At 47.3% G+C, this 19,432-nt stretch overlaps 1 protein-coding gene and 1 long non-coding RNA gene across 7 annotated transcripts in view; one reads left to right on the top strand and one right to left on the bottom strand.

Moving 5' to 3' along the window:
• Positions 1-14,749, top strand: part of LOC116156402 (uncharacterized) — a 53,601-nt gene extending 38,852 nt beyond the window's left edge. The window contains exons 2-3 of the long non-coding RNA XR_004140191.2: positions 13,216-13,306; positions 14,663-14,749. This is a non-coding gene — a long non-coding RNA (uncharacterized LOC116156402). The remainder of the gene's footprint in view (positions 1-13,215; positions 13,307-14,662) is intronic.
• CHST11 (carbohydrate sulfotransferase 11) overlaps positions 3,707-19,432 on the bottom strand; it is a 245,845-nt gene continuing 230,119 nt past the window's right edge. For all 6 annotated transcript variants that reach the window (XM_031462882.2, XM_031462883.2, XM_010990045.3 and 3 more), the window contains one exon: positions 3,707-5,229. In XM_031462882.2, the coding sequence (XP_031318742.1) occupies positions 4,375-5,229 (855 nt within the window). In that variant the 3' untranslated portion in view covers positions 3,707-4,374. The remainder of the gene's footprint in view (positions 5,230-19,432) is intronic.

Here is a 19,432-nt window from a genome sequence, read left to right as displayed (position 1 = left end):
CCCTCTCCATCCTTTGATGCACACGAGCAGGGCCCCCCACGTGCTAAGGAACACAGCCCACCCATCCCTACAGTCTTTTGTCAATGAGCCATGAACAAACCGTACACAGAGAGAAGCTTCTTTTTTTTCTTCAATTTAATTGAAGTTACTTAGAAAAATAATCAGGCTTGAATGGCTTTTCCTGGAGGAAGGTTCATGAACATTTTCACGCTTTTGTTGGCAATGTAGAATTTCAGCTTTCTTTCTTGAACAGTACAGTAAGATACAGAGAGAGTTTTCTACAACAAGCCTTCTACTGCATACAAATATGTAAAAAAAAAGTCACACTCCACAAAGATGTTAAATTATATGTCCATATGCCGTGATGAGCATGCTCATAAGAAAATTGTACGGGCAGCCCCTTCTGTACCCGACAAAGAGTAGGAGGCGGCAGTTCGCCCGTTAATTGCCAAGGGTCAAGCTGGTTGTAGAAGATCCCGCTGCCTGCTCGTACGGTCCAGTTGGTTGTGATGGGAAAAGGCTGGAGGAAAGACTGGCTGTGGGAACTTGGGGGAGTGATGAGGGAGGTCAGTCCTGCTGACACGAGCGGGCAAGGGATTTCTGGTCACCAGGATCGCACAGAATGGGGCAGCTTAGACAGTGTGTGTTGGGGAGGACCAGGCTGTGAGAGATCTGCTCTGAGCACCACCCACCAGGGACAGAGTCCCTCGGTTTCTGGCCAGAACAGGGACTTTTGCAGTCACTACCTCAGCACTGGTCCAGACCCCACTAGCTAAGGGTGCGAAGGACTCGGTTTTGTCCTGGGAAGTTTCTGCCAGCAGGGGTTAGACCCTTGTGCTTCCACATCTTTGCCACCAGGAGGACTGGTCCGACGGAAGTTTCTACTGCCCACTGCTCTCCTGCGCCAACCAGGTGAACAGGCAGGACAGGGAGGAAGGAAGGTCCCCTCTGAGACACCACAGGTCAGCAGACTGCCCTTCTTCCCAGACCAGCTGGGAGGCAGAGAGAGGGGCGTCTGGAGAAGCTGCAGGAATTCAAACCCTGTGGCTAATACTCTAGAGTTTTCCAACTAAACGGAGCACTTAAGCAGGAATATCCTTGTAAATACTACTCTGTACCTGGTTTTGAAAACACAGCAGCATCTCTGAAAAGTGGCTGAGAGATGGGACAGCTGCCTGTACTTTTCTCCAGCTAAGCATGCAATAGAAAGCATTTTCCAAACAGTTTTCATTAAAAAATTTAAAAAAAAAGAAAGAAAAATTCCAAGAACTTTGTTTTCCAGGCACATTTTCACCCATAGATCCTTTTAAACCAAGGACACAGAGAACTTTCTACATTCTGCCAAACAGTTGAATCAAAATTTTTTTTTAATTTTTATGCCATTAGAAAATAAAATGTGAACACAAAACACAACAGGAGGAGAAAGAGCCCCTCACTGCAGAACCAGACTGCCGGGTCGTCCCCTGAAGGATACTCTTTCCCACTGGAGAGAGAGAAGGCATGAAAGAAGGCATCTGCACCGGGCACGGAGCGGCTCGCGCAGCTGATCAAAAACGGTACGCGACGCGGAAACACAAAACTTGGGACACCTACGTGAATTTCCACTTAAAAAACAAAAAGCACACAGTGAACAATTCCAAACTAGGGAATTGAAGGAGCAGTCGTCAAGCGATGAGCTGTCTCGGCTCGCTCTGAGAATCCTTAGGCTAGAACAGTAAGGGCACCAGCTGTACCTGTGCCTGTCCCCTCGGTCCTGCCCACACCACCCGAGACTCTTCTCCACTCCCTTTGGGAGGGAGGGGCCCGTGTAACATTCAGAATTAGAACCATCGTGCTTAAGCAAAAGTTGAATTCATTTGGTGAAGTACCTCTGTTGCTGTAAACCAGGTGGAACTGTGGTGCTGTTTTATTTTGGGGAGGGAGAGGGGTGATCAAGGAAGCAGTTTTTATCCTTGAAGACCTCAGATATGCCCAAGCAAGGTAACCAAAGGATATCTGTGGAACCCTAGCTCTGTGAGATGATCTGCAAGGTAGAGGCATCCTGCTCACATAAGGTCAGGAAATGCTTGATTCAATCAGTGGTGCGCTTAGGGATTCCCAATGCACAGCACAATGTCAAGGCTCTGAAAAGTCCTGCAGAAAGGAAACTGACTTCACTTTGTTTCCCAAGGATATCTGACCACAAAACCTTTATTTTGCATCACACCGACTTGTCCCTAGAATCTGTGTTCTGTGAAGCACAGTATCAGGAAATGCTGGAAACCTGTTTCATCAGCAGAAGCCATGTTCCTGAGGACAGTGTCCCCTGACTGGAAATAGGATCCAGGGACAATTCCAGGGACAGCTGAAGTCTGTCACTTGGTAAAACACATTGCATAAACCTCTGTCCATCAAGGGTACAGTCGTTGTGCCCTTGGCAAAGGGGAGAGAGCATGGAAGAAGGTACACAACATTTCGTAAATAGCCTCGACCACCCTCTCAAGTGCACGCCTCACTCACATTCAACAAAATAATTTCCTTGGTGAGACGTGGCGGCTGCTGCTCACTGAGCTGGCTGTGAGCTTTATGATACAATTTTAATAGTTTCTGTGAATAAATTATTCGTTTTTGTTTGTTTAGAATATTCTCATCTCTGTGCTATACACTGCATCAAAAACAAAACAAAGCAAAACTGACCCACACCCCATCCCACCCTCCCCCTATTATTAGAACTATTATTATTATTTACAGTATCTGCTACTGACTCATTCCCTAGCTGTAAGAGGGATGTGGCTCAAACTTCAACCAAGGCATCAGAAATGGCTGGACATGAGAAGCGTGTTAATTAGCAAGGTGCGGGAAATGGAATGTTTCCAGCCTTCCAAAGTAAAGGAGCATGGATTATGATCACAGAAGGCTGTCCTTGCTGCTGACTGCCGGTGGTCGCAAAGGTGCCTGCGGTCTCTTGGCCTCTGAAGGACTTGGGAGGGGCTCTGCACGTGCATATGTGTACAAACACTCCACGTCTGAACTTCACAAGGAGTAAAAAATGCCAGACCCTTGCAAATCCTTGAATGTATGAGACCAGCCACAAAATTTCAACCTTTTACATGGCAAAGAATAGAAAACAACACTTCTGCCCAGAGACCTGAATGCTGGGCAGGAAATAACAGGAGGCGGCGGCTGGCAAATATTCCCCTTCCCTTACCCAAGGCAGACATCACCAGTTAATCACAGCACTCTTCCCTGCTGTGCCTGGCAAATCTCTTCTGGGGCTTAAAGGCAGATACTACCAATAAACTGGAGTGAGCACATGAGAGGAAACATTTTTGTCATCTCCTGTGTTGGGCTAGTGAGCTTGGATTACTCACCAAGTTAAGTGGCCTGCTCCAAGCATGTGATTTTCAAATTTGGGCCATAGAAAAATGCAAATTTGTAGGGGTCAGGGACCTTCTGGGGTTGTTCATGAAGAGTCCAAGCCTCACGGTAAGTCCATGAATTTCAGGGGTTTGCTGATTGTTGAGCTGGATACTCTGTGTCCCTGTAAAGCTTCTTGAGGGCCGAGATTATTGGTTTTGTTCACTGCTCTATCCACATATCTAGGCCGAGCACATAGTAGTTGCTTAATAAATAAAGCAACAGCCACTTCGCCTTCATCACAACTGGCACTGCCAGCTGGAAATTTCTGTAGAAAAGCCTATTCTATCAGACTGCTAGTTCTGGTGGGAAAAAAAAGCCACAATCAGCTCTCTCCTTGCAAAGATGGCTCTTTCCTTGGGTTAAAAAGAATCACTTTTTTTTTTTTACAAAGTGTGAGGGACTTTGGGGTTGACTGAAATCGGTTTGGAATTAGTCCCTTGCAAAGATGGCTCTTTCTATTTATTTCGAGCAGAATTTCCAGAATGTTGGCATCAACAGACATCACAATGGTTGTTATCACACAGTGACTCGCTGAGCGGTTCATAAGGAGAACATTTATGCCCCCACATGAGCTGTTGTAAGCATAGAACGAAACATAGATTTCTTCTCCAAAGACATTAGAATCTTGCTGCCACAGAAAGAAATCTGTACAGAGACCATGTTTAAATAACTATAAATAACATTAATTAGAATTTATGGGATGCGCGATTCCTGGACTTCACCAGAATGCAAAGAAACCTCTGAGACAGTGTTGCAGTATTCACGTCTAAAAACAAGGACACCCATCCTATTCCCCTGCAAAGACAGCCGTCTTTCCCTACTAAGGATTTTAAATAATTCTCACTATGCTGCTCGCAGCATCACCCCCAAAGAAATATTAATTTACAAAATAACCCAATATCCATATAATTCTTTTGACAAATAAAAATCTTAAATTAAAAAGCAGGATTCTCTCCCTCTCCCCACCCCCGCCCTTTATTCCAATTTCAGGTAGCTTGGCACTGAGTAATTGAACATTAAAAAATCGAGTTTGTAGACTTCATACAGCTGTGTCTGGTGCTCTGAGCTGATGTTCTGGAAGAACTCTGTGGTCATTTCGTCAGTAGTTCTCGTGGACTTGGCGTAGCTGGGGAACTTCAGGTAGCTGCCCACTCCCGCCAGCTGCAGGACGTAGTTGGAATCCTCCTCCAGCGTCTCGTACTTGCCCACGAGGTCGTAGTGGATGTGGCACGGGTGGCAGAGGGAGTAGACGGTCTGCCAGTGCTCGTTGAAGGGCTCCTCGCGCTGGGTGTGCGGGTCGATGAGGTACGCCACGAACTCCTCGAACTTGACATCGTCGCCTCTGCGCAGCGCCTCCTGCGTGGCGTTCTTGCGCTGCCGCTTGATGATCTTGGTGCCGTAGCGCTTGTGGAAGGAGGTGTTGTACTTCTGCGTGAACTTGTTCCGGTAGGCGGACACCAGCCTCTCGAAGGGCTCCCGGACGAACAGGAACTTCATGTAGCTTTTCAAGCGGTGGTTGATTTCGGGGATGCTGTATTGGTTCAGGGTCTTCAGGTTGGCCGAGACGTGCGCCTCGTTGGCCGGGATCTCCATGGGGTCGCTGTACTTCCCCCGCCCGGTCAGGACCATCATGAGCCGCTTCCAGTTGGTACACGCCACCTTGGGCACGTAGCAGTAGATGAGCTCGTGGTCCTCATCCACCACCAGGTGCTTCAGGTCGTTGGGGGTCAGCACCCGCCGCTTGCGGCTCATGGCGCTGTTGGCGCGGCACGTGTCTGTGACCTGGTCCCGCCGCATCTGGTGCAGGACGGCCGTGTTGGAGAGCTCCGGCTGCAGAGGGGACACAGAGGAATAGGAACTCAGTACTTGTGGGATGTTTATACTTGGCCACATCAACAACCACGGTGGCCAAGGCGGCCCCAGCTGACAACCTAAATGACCCCTCTCCATTTCCAATTCTCCATCAGCTGTCTCGACTATTTTTTGTTTGTTCCACCATACTTCCTTTGGAGAGTAATTAATAATGATCAGCTCTGTAACTTTTCCATCACCGTCTACATGCCTGGCATTTTACTAGAGCTTCATATACAGTTTTCCTTTTCTCCATACAGCACACTTGAACCATTACTAATTTATTTAACTGTATCAAATACCTGCCACTGTGCTAGGTAACATGCTGCTAGGCACTGGGGGCGCAGTAATGAAAAACGTACACCAAGGTAAGTGCCCTTATGGAGCTGACAGTCTAGCTGGAAAGAAAGGGGCACTTAGGCTCAGAGAAGTTAAGTTACTAGCTTTAGATCACACAGGAAGAGACAGAGTCAGTATTCAAACTCAGTTCTTCCTGGTAACCAAAGCTGCCCACTTCCCACTCTAATCTGATGTCTAGTACTCCCACCTTGATTGCAGCAGGGAGAAAGCATGGAGTTTTGGCATTTAACTGATCTATTTCAAAGCAAGGGGATCCAGTTTTGCTATAAGCCATCATTGTGGACATCTGTTGCTTTTTGCTTCCTCAGTGCCAGTGCCTCAGTATTCCTCTGGGAACCCATTTTCTTTCATTCTCAACTCCTTTTCCTCTCCAGATGCTGAGCTGTGAGAATGGCAGCCTGGAGCTTGGAGACAGGGAGGAGGGCCACTATGCAGGGAGAACTAGACTGAGAATGAAGAGAGCAGAGGAGAGATGAGCTGAAAGACAAGGGAGTGCATTCCCAGTGACATCTGAATACCTAGGTCTGTGTATTGTTGGAACCAGACCCCAACTCCTGGACTGTTGTTGTATTAGTCAGTATGTTTGCTTTGGTGCATAATGCAGTTTGAGTCTGGATTATAGTATTTGGAACCACCATATATGAGTATTTATTACCTTTGAGCTTTTCCTCTCTGCCATATTCTTCCATTGACCTGTCCATTCAAGCATGTGTTCAGACCTCACAATGTACAGGGCACTATGCTCAGCATCCGTGGGAGATACAGCCGTTTCCTGAAGGGCTCAGCCCTGGAGGTACCAGGCCAGAATGCTGGCAATCTCAGTAGGGGCCCAGGGGAAGATGTGTGTGCTCCTCTAAATTCTAGAAGCAAAAGTTTCTCCCCCAAAGCCATTCACTTGCAACCTGAACTAGTTCTCACAGTCTACCTAGAAAAGGAGACCACAGACCATGCTGCCCTGATGTGCCACTGTCTTGGTCTCTAATCCCAGAGACTCAGAGATTTTACGGAGTGGAGATGCCTTATGGTTGTTTGGCTTAATGCTATGCCTCCATCTACCTTCCTGAATATGCAAAGTGGCTCTTCTTTTAAATATAAAAGATATTAATATTAATTATGATTAATAATTAAGTTTTAGAGAAACTGAGGCATCAGGGCTATGGAATAGACACTCTGGGGCTGCTCCCTGCCCCAGGAATGGAGTCCCCATCCATATGCTCATCTTCTGAGTTCCTAACAGTCCAGCACCAGTGACTTTTCCAGCCTCTTTCCCACTCCTCCCCCCTTCAGAACTGAGGGAGCTCCCAAGAAAGCAATTATTCACTCTTTTCCTTTTGTGCCAGCCATTCCCATTTGGGATCCTTCCCTTTCCACTGTTGCTGGTACAAACCAGACAATCCACGAAGGTCCTGCCACACAAGTGGCAGAGTGGCTCCTTCCTCTGAACTCCCTCCCACTGAGTGTCCTTTACAGCGCAGTTTCCCTGGGTACTTCAGGCTTGGTTTTCTCAAATTGGGCGAACGCTTGCTTCACAGGGATTCAGAGCCACAGGGCCACCACCGCCTCCAAGCCAGACTGTGGGTGGCCTTGTGTGGCCACCACCCACTCTGGGCCAGACTGTGGGTGGCCTTGAGTCCTGAGAATGCAGAAGGATCAGTGATACACCACCACCACCACCTGGACAGCCAAGTTGGTAGAGCCAAGGCTTGGGTGGGACGCAAAGAGCTGGCCCTGCGTTTCCAACTCTGAACCACAATCTGTACAGTTCATTTTAGAATGTGCACAGGGCAACTGGGGTGGGCCTAAATTAGGAACACTGATGAGTTTACTGGGTAATTGAGGGATATCCTGGTCGCCACTGGAGAGAAGTCACTACACCCTACTTTAGGGCTCTGTGTCTGTCTGCTGTCATAGTCCCCAGGGCAACGATTTTGATGTTGATGATCAGATGGTGTGAAACAGCAGCAGACAGTAGGGGGAGCTACTCTGTGTAAGGCACCTTCATAGTTTATTGAAATACATTGTCTTTAATCTTCCCAGCAATTCTTTGAACTCGATGTTATCATCACTGGAAATGTCCACACTCAAGGGATGGAAGCAAACCAAGACACAGTGCTAATGCTTTGACAGTTCCATGTGCAAATAACAAGAGTGTCTTGGCTACTTTAGCTTTACCAGTAACTGTGGAAAATCCCAAAGGAGTCGCTAGTGCCCTCCTGATGGCCACTCCCCTCTGCAACCCTACACTGTCACTCTGCCCATCAAGAAGTAGAGTCCATTGCTCCAGCCCCTTGACTCCAGCTGGCTGTGACTTGCTCTGACTAGGAGCATGTGGTGGAAGTGATGACGAGTGAGTTCTGGAGCCTGTGAGGAAGCCCTGCGGTGCCCACCCTGTGCTGCCATACTTCCAGACCACACTGGCACGGGGGTCTCCCTGTCTAGTATAAGTAGCATGAAATGTGAACTTCGTCATTCCACAGCGGCCTCTCCGGTGCTTGCAAAAGTGCAAGTCACGTAGTAGATGATCAGTAAGTCTTTGTTGAGTGAATGAATGAATTGGTTAATGATCTCTTCAGGGATACTTGATAAGGACAGTAGGGAGGCCCCTCTTTAACTAGAGAAACTTCCCAATTGTTCATAGATGCCAGAACATTCTTAGTAGAGGCTGTACTCGGATGAACAGTGATCCCCCCAAATTCATGGAGGGGGGCCTCAGAATGTGACCTTATTTGGCAGTCGGTGTTTTGTAGATGCGCTTAGTTAAATGAGGTCATCCTGGGTTAAGTTGGGCCATCGTCCAGGGACTAGTGTCCTTATCAGGAGAGAATACAGTGACTCAGAGACACATAGAGAAGGCAGGTGATGACAGAGGCTGGAGTGAGGTATCTACAAGTCAGGACTCGCCAAGGCTTGCTGGGAACAACCAGAAAGGGGAAGGAGAAGGGAGGGTGTACCCATACAGCCGTTAGAGAGAGCACAGCCCTGCTGACACCTTGATTTTGGACTTCTAGCCTCTAGACCTGTAAGAGAATAAATTCCTGTTATTTAAGCCACCAAGTTGGTGGTAATTTGTTACGGCAGTCCTAGGAAACTAATACAGGAGCCAGGCCTTCAGTCACTAACTTTGAGCAAATTACAGTAAAACATAAATGTGTAAGAGAAGCTGACATTATACACGACAATATTTTTACACAGAAGAGTAAGGAAAGGGTGTTAGAGCAGTAAGTAGCTGCGGTCTGAGATGAGGAGACCTAGGCTTGGGCAAGGCCCTTAACTTTCTAAGCCTCAGTTCTATCACTTGCAAAATGGGAACAGTACCACGTAGCCTGCAGGGGTGCTGATTAAATCAGAAAAGGTGTGGTTTGGCGTTTAGAAAATAAGATCAAGTCTAGTTCAGAATTTGGATGGGGTACAATGTGCAGGAAGCAGTTAACACATATGCATTCCTTATGAAAGAAGAAAAAAAATCCAAAAAAGAAGGCCAGAAATCTCAAAGACAACTTTCTGGTGAAAGCTCTGTAATTTTGTTGCAGGCCAGCCCTAGGTCATGGCATTCAATTAATATTTATTTTGAATAGTAAAACTCTGACTTTTGCATTTCCTGACTTCTGAGCAGTACTCATCACTTAAAAGGAGCATTCATGGCACTTAAAAACCAAACTAAACCAAAATTGTCCTAAAGGAAACAGAAGGACTAGGGAGGAAAAAGGGTCCATCAACTTTGCCCATTTGACTCACTGCTGGGCAGTTCTGAAGGCAATAAATTGCTAAATGAGCAGAGAAACGAGAGGATCTCCTTTTCCCTCCCCGACCCCCCAGCCCCGCTCTTTTCAGTTGGAGCCAATTTTCTGGCCATCTGAATCCCTGGGGAGGTGGCATGTCAGTTAATATTGCATTCAGGACCACAAAGCCATGAAAAATGGAAACGATACCACAGTGTCATTTTACGTCCAATTGCAGAGACAAAAAATAACTCAAAGGGGCTTTGAAATGTGGTATTTGAGGTTCCTTTCTCTTCCACTTCCTTCTTCTCCACGGCAGTTTAGGTGGCAAATGGTGCATCTGCCACAGCGAGGCAGCACCATTTCCCTCAGGAGGACTCAGGTTCAGAGTATAAGCATATTCTCAATCCTGGGACGTGTCCGGGCCCCTTCTCAGAGGAGGAAATTCACCGAGGCCTCTGATGTTGAAATTTTTAACAAAACGTTTTAACTTGTTTTACCTTTTTATTTTAAAATAATTCCAGGCTAGTGTTGACTTAACCTATTAAAATACAATGTTACTAAAATACGCATAAATATAAAACTAGGTATACAACTACAAGACCAAAACAAACAGAAACATTCAAATGAACAACATTAACCTGACGGATGATGTTGTTTTACTGGAACCAAAGCCCCGCTTAAAACAGGCAGGGTGCTTGCTGTCCACCTGGGACAGGCTCTTTGCAGTAAGGCGTCCCTCCTCTCAGTGCTCCTCACTTTCTTTCCCACCACCTTCTCCTTTCTAGTTACTGTAAAATCCAGCACCCTGTAATAGCACGTGACTTTTACTTGGTACAAATGCATCATTTATGTATTTCTTGTCTCTGCCTATTTCTAATTAGCCCAAGACAATAAAAATGGAGCTACGTGGTACCATTGAGACAATCAGTGAACACATATGCCATAATCTCACGTGGCAGGACTAGGTTATCAGGGGTGGCCCCGATAATCCAGAAATGCTTTAACTTTTACACAAATACAAATAAAAACACAAAATAAAAATGTGAAATTAATTTAGTTCTCATACACAACTCAGACCCCTGGGAGTTATATATGTGGATGCTTTAATCCAAGTTTCTCAAACCAAGATTCAAGGGGATGCCTGGATGGACGGGTCAGAGGAAGGGAGGAAGGCTTCACCACTGTTGCCAAGATGGGGCAGGAGAGATTGCTTTCTTTTTTAAAATGTTATTTATTTTTATTAAAGTATAGTTGATTTACAGTGTTGTTAGTTTCAGGCATACAGCAAAGTGGTTCAGTTTTTTATATATATACATATATATACACACACACATAGACTTTTTCAGATTCTTTTCCATTATAGGGTATTACAGGATATCGAATATCATTCCCTGTGCTATACAGTAGTAGGTCCTTGTTGTTTATCTGTTTTATATCTAGTAATGTGTATCTCTTAATCCCAAACTCCTAATTTATCCCCTCCCTTTCCACTTTGGTAACCATAAGTTTGTTTTTTATATCTGTGAGTCTGTTTTTGTTCTGTAAATAAGTTCATTTGTATCATTTTTTTAGTGATATATAAGTGATATATATACCACATATAAGTGATACTATATATTTGTCATTCTATGAGTTATTTCACTTAGTTTAATATCCCTAGGTCCAACCATGTTGCTACAAGTAGCATTATTTCATTCTTTCTCATGGCTGAGTAGTATGCCATTGTATATAGATACACCACAACTTCTTTATCCAGTCATCTGTCAGTGGACACGAGTTGCTTCCATGTCTTGGCTACTGTAAATAGTGCTGCTATGAACATTAGGGTGCATGTACCTTTTTGAATTAGAGTTTTCATCTTTCTTTTCTGGATATATGCCCAGGAATGGCATTGCTGAGTCATATGGTAACTCTGTTTTTAGTTTTTTAAAGAACCTCCATACTGTTCCCCACAGTGGCTACACCATATTACATTTCCACCAACAGAGTAGGAGGGTTCGCTTTTCCGGTAGAGATTTTGCATAGCAGCCTGGGCTGTTCCAGATATTTCCATTTTTGTTACTAGGGTCAAGAGCCAGTTAGAAACTGTGATCAGGTAAATAGTGATTTCTAACCTTAAGGAAAATGCAAAGCTGATCATGTCACCTCCACAGTTGTCCCCAAGCAGGGTTCACAGGAGCTTCTGTAATAGTCCCAACTCTCTAGCAACTAAGAGGTTCCCTGAGTACCAGTTGGGGAATCAGGAAGACAGGGGGGTGACGAGCACTCACTGATGAACAGTTTGCTCCCTTGTCACTGGAAGAAACATCTGCCTTCTCCAGTTGTTTATCAATTTTACAAACAAGGTTTGTTGTTCTGATAATTATCTGAGCTGTGAAATCAATCTTTTCCCTTTTTTATTCCCTTTCTCTCCCTTTTTTCTTTTCTCAAAGGTATTTGAAGAGACCATAACAGAGGATATGTGTAGTATACAACTGAAATAGGAAAAAACAAATCTAAGAGGGCTGTGATTAAGGATCTTTTCTAGAGGTGGGCTTCCTAGGAGCAGGGACAAAAGGGTAAATGTGATTAAATCTCCTTGCTTTTGTTCTTGGGAAGGAGAAACATTCCAATTGCTTGGGGCAGAAAATGTACAAGATCTTAAGAGACAGAAATTTCAGTCGAGGAGGGAGATTTCTGGATTCAATTTGCTCCTGTTAGAGTTTTCAGAGGGTTGCTTTCTTCACCGAATACTAGTGTTAGGCGTCACCACCACCCAATGTCCACAGAACACTTCAGCATTCAAAGGACACTTTCACACCCACCGTCCCACTTAAGGATCCCACCAGGACTTCTCCAGAGCCTCCTAAAGGAAGATTTATATTTAGCAGACCAGCTCTTACTTCCAACCACGTGTCATCTTTTTCTGGACTGGTTCCCACCAGGTATTAACAGTACTGTTTCTCAGCCTTTAGCATGCATGGCCGCCCCCTGGAGGGCCTGTTAAAATGCAGTTTGCTGGCTCCCACCCCAAGTTTCCAAATCAGGAGGATTGGGCCTGAGAATGTGCATTTCTAGCCAGTTCTCGGCTTATCAGTCTGCTAGGGCCGCCACAGCCAAATAGCACAGACCGAGCGGCTTGCGCGGCAGAGACGGCCTTTCTCAGCATTCTGGAGGTGCAGGAACGGGTCTCCTGAGGCCTCGCCTGGGCTTGCATACGTCTGCCTTCTCACAGGGTCGTCCGTCTGTGCATCTTTACCTGCCGCGTCTCTTCCTCTTCTTACAAGGACACCAGTCCACTGGATTAGGGCCCACTCTAATGACCTATGGTTTAGTTGTCACCTGTTTAAAGGCCCTGTCCCTAAACAGGATTACATTCTGAGGTATGGGGGGGTGGGGCACAGCTTAGCCCAGAACATCAGGGGATGCAGATGCTGCTGGTCCAGGGACCACACTTTGAGAACCACATCTTCACACTCCGAGGAAAGGCCTGTAATCGGACATCTTTCACCAGGTCAGAGCAACTCTTAATTACAGAACACAGAGCTGAATTGGGCGTCGGCCGCCAAGCAGCTCCTCCCTCTACCTCTACCTCTAGCTCCAGCTCCAGCCCCGACCGCCTGCACCTCCCTCTGATCTCCCCAGAACATAAATTAGGGCAGAGGAGCGCTGACTCTAGGAAACTGTGAATATGGCTACAGGCTCTGGGCCGGGTCCTGCGTGCTCATTGTAGATGTCTCTTTTTAATTCAGACATTTAAAAAGGCAACTATAATTAGTTTAAGGACCAAATTTAGGGGACATTTGAAAAAGTCTTTAAAACTATTACATTTCATCCTGAAAGGAAGGCAAGCTGGTTTCCCTTAAGTTAAAACATCTTCTGTGGTGTTTACAATTTCTTTCAGACACAAGAACCCAAAGGGAGGGAGGAGCAACCGGTCCATTTTACAGCCCTGGGTTGGGGAGATGCAGAGAAATGGAAACCTGGAGAAAAAGGTAAATTTGAAGGCAGAAGCTGCCATTAACAACTGTCCACTTGAATAATCCTAATACAGAACCCCTTCAAGCATCTCAGTGGCACTGCCATCACCCTGTTGATTTTAGAACCAGAAGAGGGAGAGGAAAACCCAATGGTCTGATTTGCTATGATTCCATTATATTTCCTTCTGGTATAGAAACTCCTAAACTCTCATGAGAAAGGCTAGTCACGAGGAATCACTGAAGAAACCACATCCAGAGGGAAAAAGAGGCCCATATTTATAGTAGCTACCATTTACTGAGCACTTACTATGTACCAGCCACTGTTAAAGCCTCACAGTTGACAGATAGGTACATCAGTAACCCCAGCTTACGGATGATGAAACTGAGGCACAGGGAGAATTAAGTAAGTTGCTTGAGCTTAGGGAGCTGGGAGCTGGGGCTGGGGTTCAAATCCAGGCAGGTTGTGCCTGGAGACCCTGCACTGTGCAGCCCCCTCAGGGTCTGCAGGCCCACCTGGGAGTTACCATTGCCAGGGCAGGCGCTGGAGCCATGGGTCTCAACCCCGGGAGCTCACAGGGGAGCTTTAGATACCACTGGGGCCAGGGGCCCACCCCAGAGCTCTGATGTGATTGCTCTGGGTGTGTGACCAGCTCCCTGGGTATTCGAAAGCTGCCCAGGTGGGGCCTACTGCCTTAGAGGCTCCGATGCCAGCAGCTGTAAACTAAAGCACACAGTGGACTTGAGGAGTGACTGGTGTGGGATCTTGGGCAAGTTCCACCTTCCTGTCTTCAGATTTGAGACAAAGGGTTTTTCCATTCTGTAGGGCCAGAGATCAAAGGTCTAGAAGGCCACAGTTCTGACATCTTTGGCTGCATCCTTAGGGAACCACTAGGAAGTCTATAATGCTTAAAAACATTTATGTTTAGGAAATAAAGGAGAAAAATATTGAGCCTTTCAAGAAACGATCTAGTCTGCACCTGTTACAAACCTTAAAGAGTTTAGGAAAGAAGTGATGTAACATTGCCAGGGAAGTTGGTTTCTTAGGGTTTCAGCTTGTCACTAGGGAATCACCTGTTTGATTACAAGGACTGAATCTCTGCAGGAGCTTTACTTATCTTTCCAAAGCAAAGGAAAAGGTACAAGGAATGGGAAGAATTTTGAGCTCTGGAAGGTGAGGCAGGGGTACAGGAGACCCTGGGCGATGGAGGGTGCTGACCTCTGGACGCAGCCCCCGAGCCAGGCTCAGCTGACAAGGCCACAGGTGAGGCTAAGGCTCTGAGCTGCGTTCTGACCTTGGGAGCTTTGTAAGCAGAAACAAGCAAGCAGAGGGTTGCTTCAGACTATTGGTTAAGATCCTTCTTTTGTATCCAGGGTTTAAATTTGGTGACCTGGGTTTAGGTGACAAACCCAGTTGCCCTCCGGAGACAGCAGGGAGCCCCTGGACCACAGAAGGTAAGAGATGCCACTTAAATCTCACTCATGTTGGCATGAGGAAATGGGGAACTGGTCTTTCAGGACATTTCAGATTCTCAAGGTAAGCCAGAAGACCCGATCTTCTGTGTAATCTGCGTTCTTGAACGTTAGCTATAATTTAAAAATTTTTTAAATGGTGTTTTTAAAATTTTTAAAAAACTTGTTTAGGCTGGGTTTGCCTGAGGGCCACCAGGTGTGTGATGCTAGTCAGGAGGTGCCCTCTTGCAACTGGCTGTTCCGAGCAGCTCCCACCACTATTGCCTCCTGCCCAGCTGCCCGGCTCAGTTAACAGAACTGTAAGCAAGAGAGGGGAAGAAAAATTCAGGCCAGGCTGCAGAAGTTCCAGAATGCAGTTGTTACCATGAGAACCTCGGCTCTCCCCATCCCCATCTACATCCCCTTTCCTGCTTCACTTTTCTTTGTCATACCTCCTTCTAACACTCTCCTCACAATCTGCTCATTTTATGTGTCTCTCCCCTTCCAGAACATAAACGCTGAGAGGGCAGGTGGTTTTCACTTTTTTGTTCACTCTTGTAACCTCAGTGCCCTGGACAAGTGAGACACTCAAAGCTTTGCTGAATGAATGGATGAAGAATGATCCTGGGATGGCATGGATTTTAAAGGCTGAAAAATAGCTGATGAGCTGGCTTGGGGTTCCTGGTGCCTAAACCTACAGCCCCAGCCCATCTTCCCATGGAGGGTTTTTGGCACAGATCCTGCAGCTGCAATACAAGAGCTCAGTATCAGCCCAGAGGCCGGAGGCCAAGAGACAAGCATCTGGGGAGCTTGGCACCGGGTGGAAATGGGCTCGGGGTGACTGAAACAGCGTTTGACGAGTGTTGGTGGGGGGGGGGGGACTGGCACTTTCCACCTGAATGGTGAGGCCAGGAAGCAGGAGGAGGGGACTCATTTGAGAGGGTGCTGTGGCCAAGGGCTGCTTTGGGAGGGTTTGTCGCAGGGTGCGTGCTGCCAGGGCTCCCTTTCAGCCTGGCCAGGTGCGGCTGGAGAGGGTTCATTTCCATCTCAGATCAGCTGTTTGGACTTCCGGAGGCTTGGGCAGGGTGCAGGGATGGGGCTGCTGCCAAGCTGGACCGGTGTCCGATGAATGGAAGCCCGGAACAGGGACAATGGTGGGGAAGGGATGTGGCTCCCACACTGCTTGGGAGGCTGGATTTCCTGGGAAAGCAGAAGTCAGAGGGTGGGTGGAATGTACACCTGGCTGACTGATGCTTTGGGGCCCTCGGAAGTCACTGCTGGCAGCCAGGAGGTAGGAGGAAGAGCCCACTCCTCAAGTGGCTCACCCCTCTCCCAGCCTAGGTGGCTGACAGCACCCCACCCCGATTGGCCTCCTAGAGGGTGATGATCTTCTAAGGTAGGGCCATGACGCACCAGCTTCTCCTTTTGGTCTCTCCCTCCCTGGACCAACTGGCTTCATTGATTCTCTTTCTGATTCTCCTCCTAGACTCACCAGAATGTCCCTACTACTAACATTTTGCCCAAATCACTTGATCTCTTGAGGTCTTAGTTCCCCCATCTGGAAAATGGGGACAATAATTGGGACTCTTGTGTCTACCTTTCAGGGTTGTTGAAAGGATTCAGGGAGAGCCTACAAGGAAAGTGCTTAGTGTGGTGCCTCGCACGTAGCAGGCACTCTGTAAACAGGACTTCTCTCTGTCATTATAAGCATCGCAGCCTGTGGCTTCAGTAGTGGCCAGCAGTACAGCAAGCACGCTACCCTGCCTTCTTCTGTCTAGCAGCACCTCTCAGTCTTCAGCGTGTTTAAGAATCACATGGGCGTTTAGTGAAATGTGGACTCCTAGACACCACCCTGAGAAATTCTGACTCAGCGGGTCTGGTTGTCCCCAGTACGTGCTCTTGACAGCTGCCCCAGAGATCCTACCAGGCCAATTCCAAGGCTGGTGGTCCTGTGTCCCGTTTTGAAAACTGCTGATCAAACATCTCTTTTACATGAGCAGGTTCTGCATTTAACATCCAACACATTTGTCATCTGTGCAAAGTGCCTGGCTCCAGGCGATTCAATATCTCACTGACATCGGAGATGGATAGAAGCAAGTGGAGGCAACTTGGATTGGCAGCTGTTAAGTAAATTGGAGGTCTAAAGAGCAATTTTCTAGCTGTAAAGAGATTAGCTATTAATATGTATTGACAGACAGCACAGCATGCGTGGAATTTCAGAGAAAGTGAACGCTGGATGGGAGATACCCCAGAAGGTTAGTCTATTTCTTACTCAAGTAGCATGTTTCAGTAATACCCCATTTCCGTATTGTTCAAAGGGTATATTCCCTTGGGTTTTCATTCCTGAATGTTGTGTCTTTCACTAGGAGGAGAGTTGAAGCCCGCTCTGAGATGGGGCCTCAGAGCCCTCCTCCCACCCCACCACTCCCTCAGCCACACACCTGGGCCCCCAAGGAGCCATTTCCAACACTTTTACCCAGACGCCTTTGTCTCAGGCTGCTCCAGCCTGATCATATTTACATCACCATGAAAGATGTGAGTTCAACTCATTTCCCTCCTCCAGGGCTGTTAGGACACAGCCCAAATATTGATCTGTCTCAGTGACAGGCATGCAGTGCCCAATACTTGCAGGACTTAGAAAAGAGTGTGACTAGCTTTGTGCCAACATGTTAATGCCTCTCTGGTACTAAGACTTTTTGTCTGTCTCAGTTGCTTTGCTGCCTTCTCCCTTGTCCAAGGATGGCCCATTTGAGATCATCATAATCGTGCAACAGGAAGACCATCTTTGAGCACTACAGGTACGCGCACATCTAAATTCATCAGCTGGGGGAGGTGCCAGGACGGCAGAGCAGAGAGACTCACAGCTCGCCCTCTCCCACAAATACACCAAGAATCACATCTACAAACCCACTGAATCGCACAGAACACCTATTGAACTCTGGCAGAGTGTCTCGTTTCAAAGTACAGGAGGATTCTCACAAAATCCGGTAAGAGAAAAAGGGAAAAAAGAAAAAAATCAGTGTAGCACTGGTTCTGCAGGGAGGGAGCAGCACAGGGAAGAAAGGCACCCTCACGCTGGGACTTCCCCTCTCCAGCTAGGAGGTCAGCGGGGACAGAAGTGGAGCTTCTGAGGCTTGGAGGAGAACGTTCTGTCTGCCAAGCGGCTGCCCCTAAGAGAAACTGAATCACAGGGTCCCTGCAATCCCCAGTCCTAGACATAAGCCGGCAGGGACAAGCCGGGACTGGCTGCTAGAGATCGGTGGGGAGCCCAGGCAGAGGGCTGGGGTCCACTGCATAGAGGCAGCCTCAGGGGACTGGAGGACAGTGTGAGCTCTGGCTTGGGGTGTGTGCGGAACAGAACAGCCTGGGACCCCATTAAAAACACACCGCTGCTGGTGTGCGTGGAGGGGAGGGGTGCAATGCAGCTGTGCCATAGACGCTGGCTCCATTGTTGGGGTGTTCTCCAAGAAGAGAGGTGGGGCTCAGTCATAGCCATCACTGCTGTGTGGAGGCGGGGCTGAAAGCTGAATCCATACCCAGTGGCCCTGCAACTTTACGGGTGGGACTGAGATTTGTTTACAGCCCCAGGTGGAGGGCGAATGTGCCGTCTGTGGATCCTTCATGGACCCGTGTCTTGGGGATGAACAGGCAGTAAGCAGAGTTCTGGAGCACAATCAAGGCAAGTACGGGTTTACAACAGGCTGGCATACCCTACCTTACCGGATGTGGATGCGTGGCTGGGGACTGCGTTGACCCTGTGGTGCACCACGGAATCAGGTGTGCGACTGCATGCTTGCTACGGCAGGTCCTGGCACCTGACATTGGTGGATCTGCACTGGTGGTCCTGGGGCCCAGAACCAGGGGGACACTAGAGCAGATGGCTGACATTCCCGCAGCTAAGGCGGGGACAACAGCATTGTCAACAAAGAGTACTTCGTAAGCAAACCCGCATAAAGTGACAGACAATAGAGAGCACCTCCCAATGGGACATCTCCTGCGGAGGTACTCAGTGACTCTTCTTTCCAGCTGAAGTGCTCCAACCCTGCCTACCACACACCACAGCACAGAAATGGGTCTAGAAGCCTCTAGTCCAGCAACAGGGGAGCAGACCCAGCCCCTATCAAGGCTGTGACAACCACAGAACAAAAAAGGAGGCTGCACTCGACAACAACAATCAGGGCAGGTGATTACCACACCACCAATCACACCCCCAATCAAAGGGATAACAGCCAACACACACGGAAGAGGTGGCAACCATCCATACTAAGAACAGCCCTTGCAACAAAACTATTAGACGCAGTCTACACAGGAATGCTCCCACTTATTTAAACAAATAAAAAAATAAAACAGCCCTCCAAGACCACAGTAGATAACTGATACTCCTAAATCCATAGAGTCAGAGAAATGTAAGTAAAATGAAGCAGAGGGACCACTCCCAATTAAAAGAACAGAAGAAGTCCCCTCAAAGAATGAACAATGAGATAGATCTCAACAGTCTACTAGATCATGACTTCAAAAAGGGGGTGATAAAAGCACTGAAGGAAATAAGAGAGACTATGAATAGAGACAGAGAATACTATGAAACAGAAATAGAAACTATAAAGAGGAGCCAATTAAAAACAGAAACCTCAATGGCTGAGACAAGAGCCAAGCTAAAGGCAGACAAAAGCAGACTAGATAATGCAGAGGAAC

This window comes from Camelus dromedarius, chromosome 11, assembly GCF_036321535.1.
Source record: "Camelus dromedarius isolate mCamDro1 chromosome 11, mCamDro1.pat, whole genome shotgun sequence".
Lineage (NCBI taxonomy): Eukaryota > Metazoa > Chordata > Mammalia > Artiodactyla > Camelidae > Camelus > Camelus dromedarius.
The sequence above is the reverse complement of the archived record's forward strand: the minus strand, read 5'-3'. Positions and strand labels throughout refer to the sequence as shown.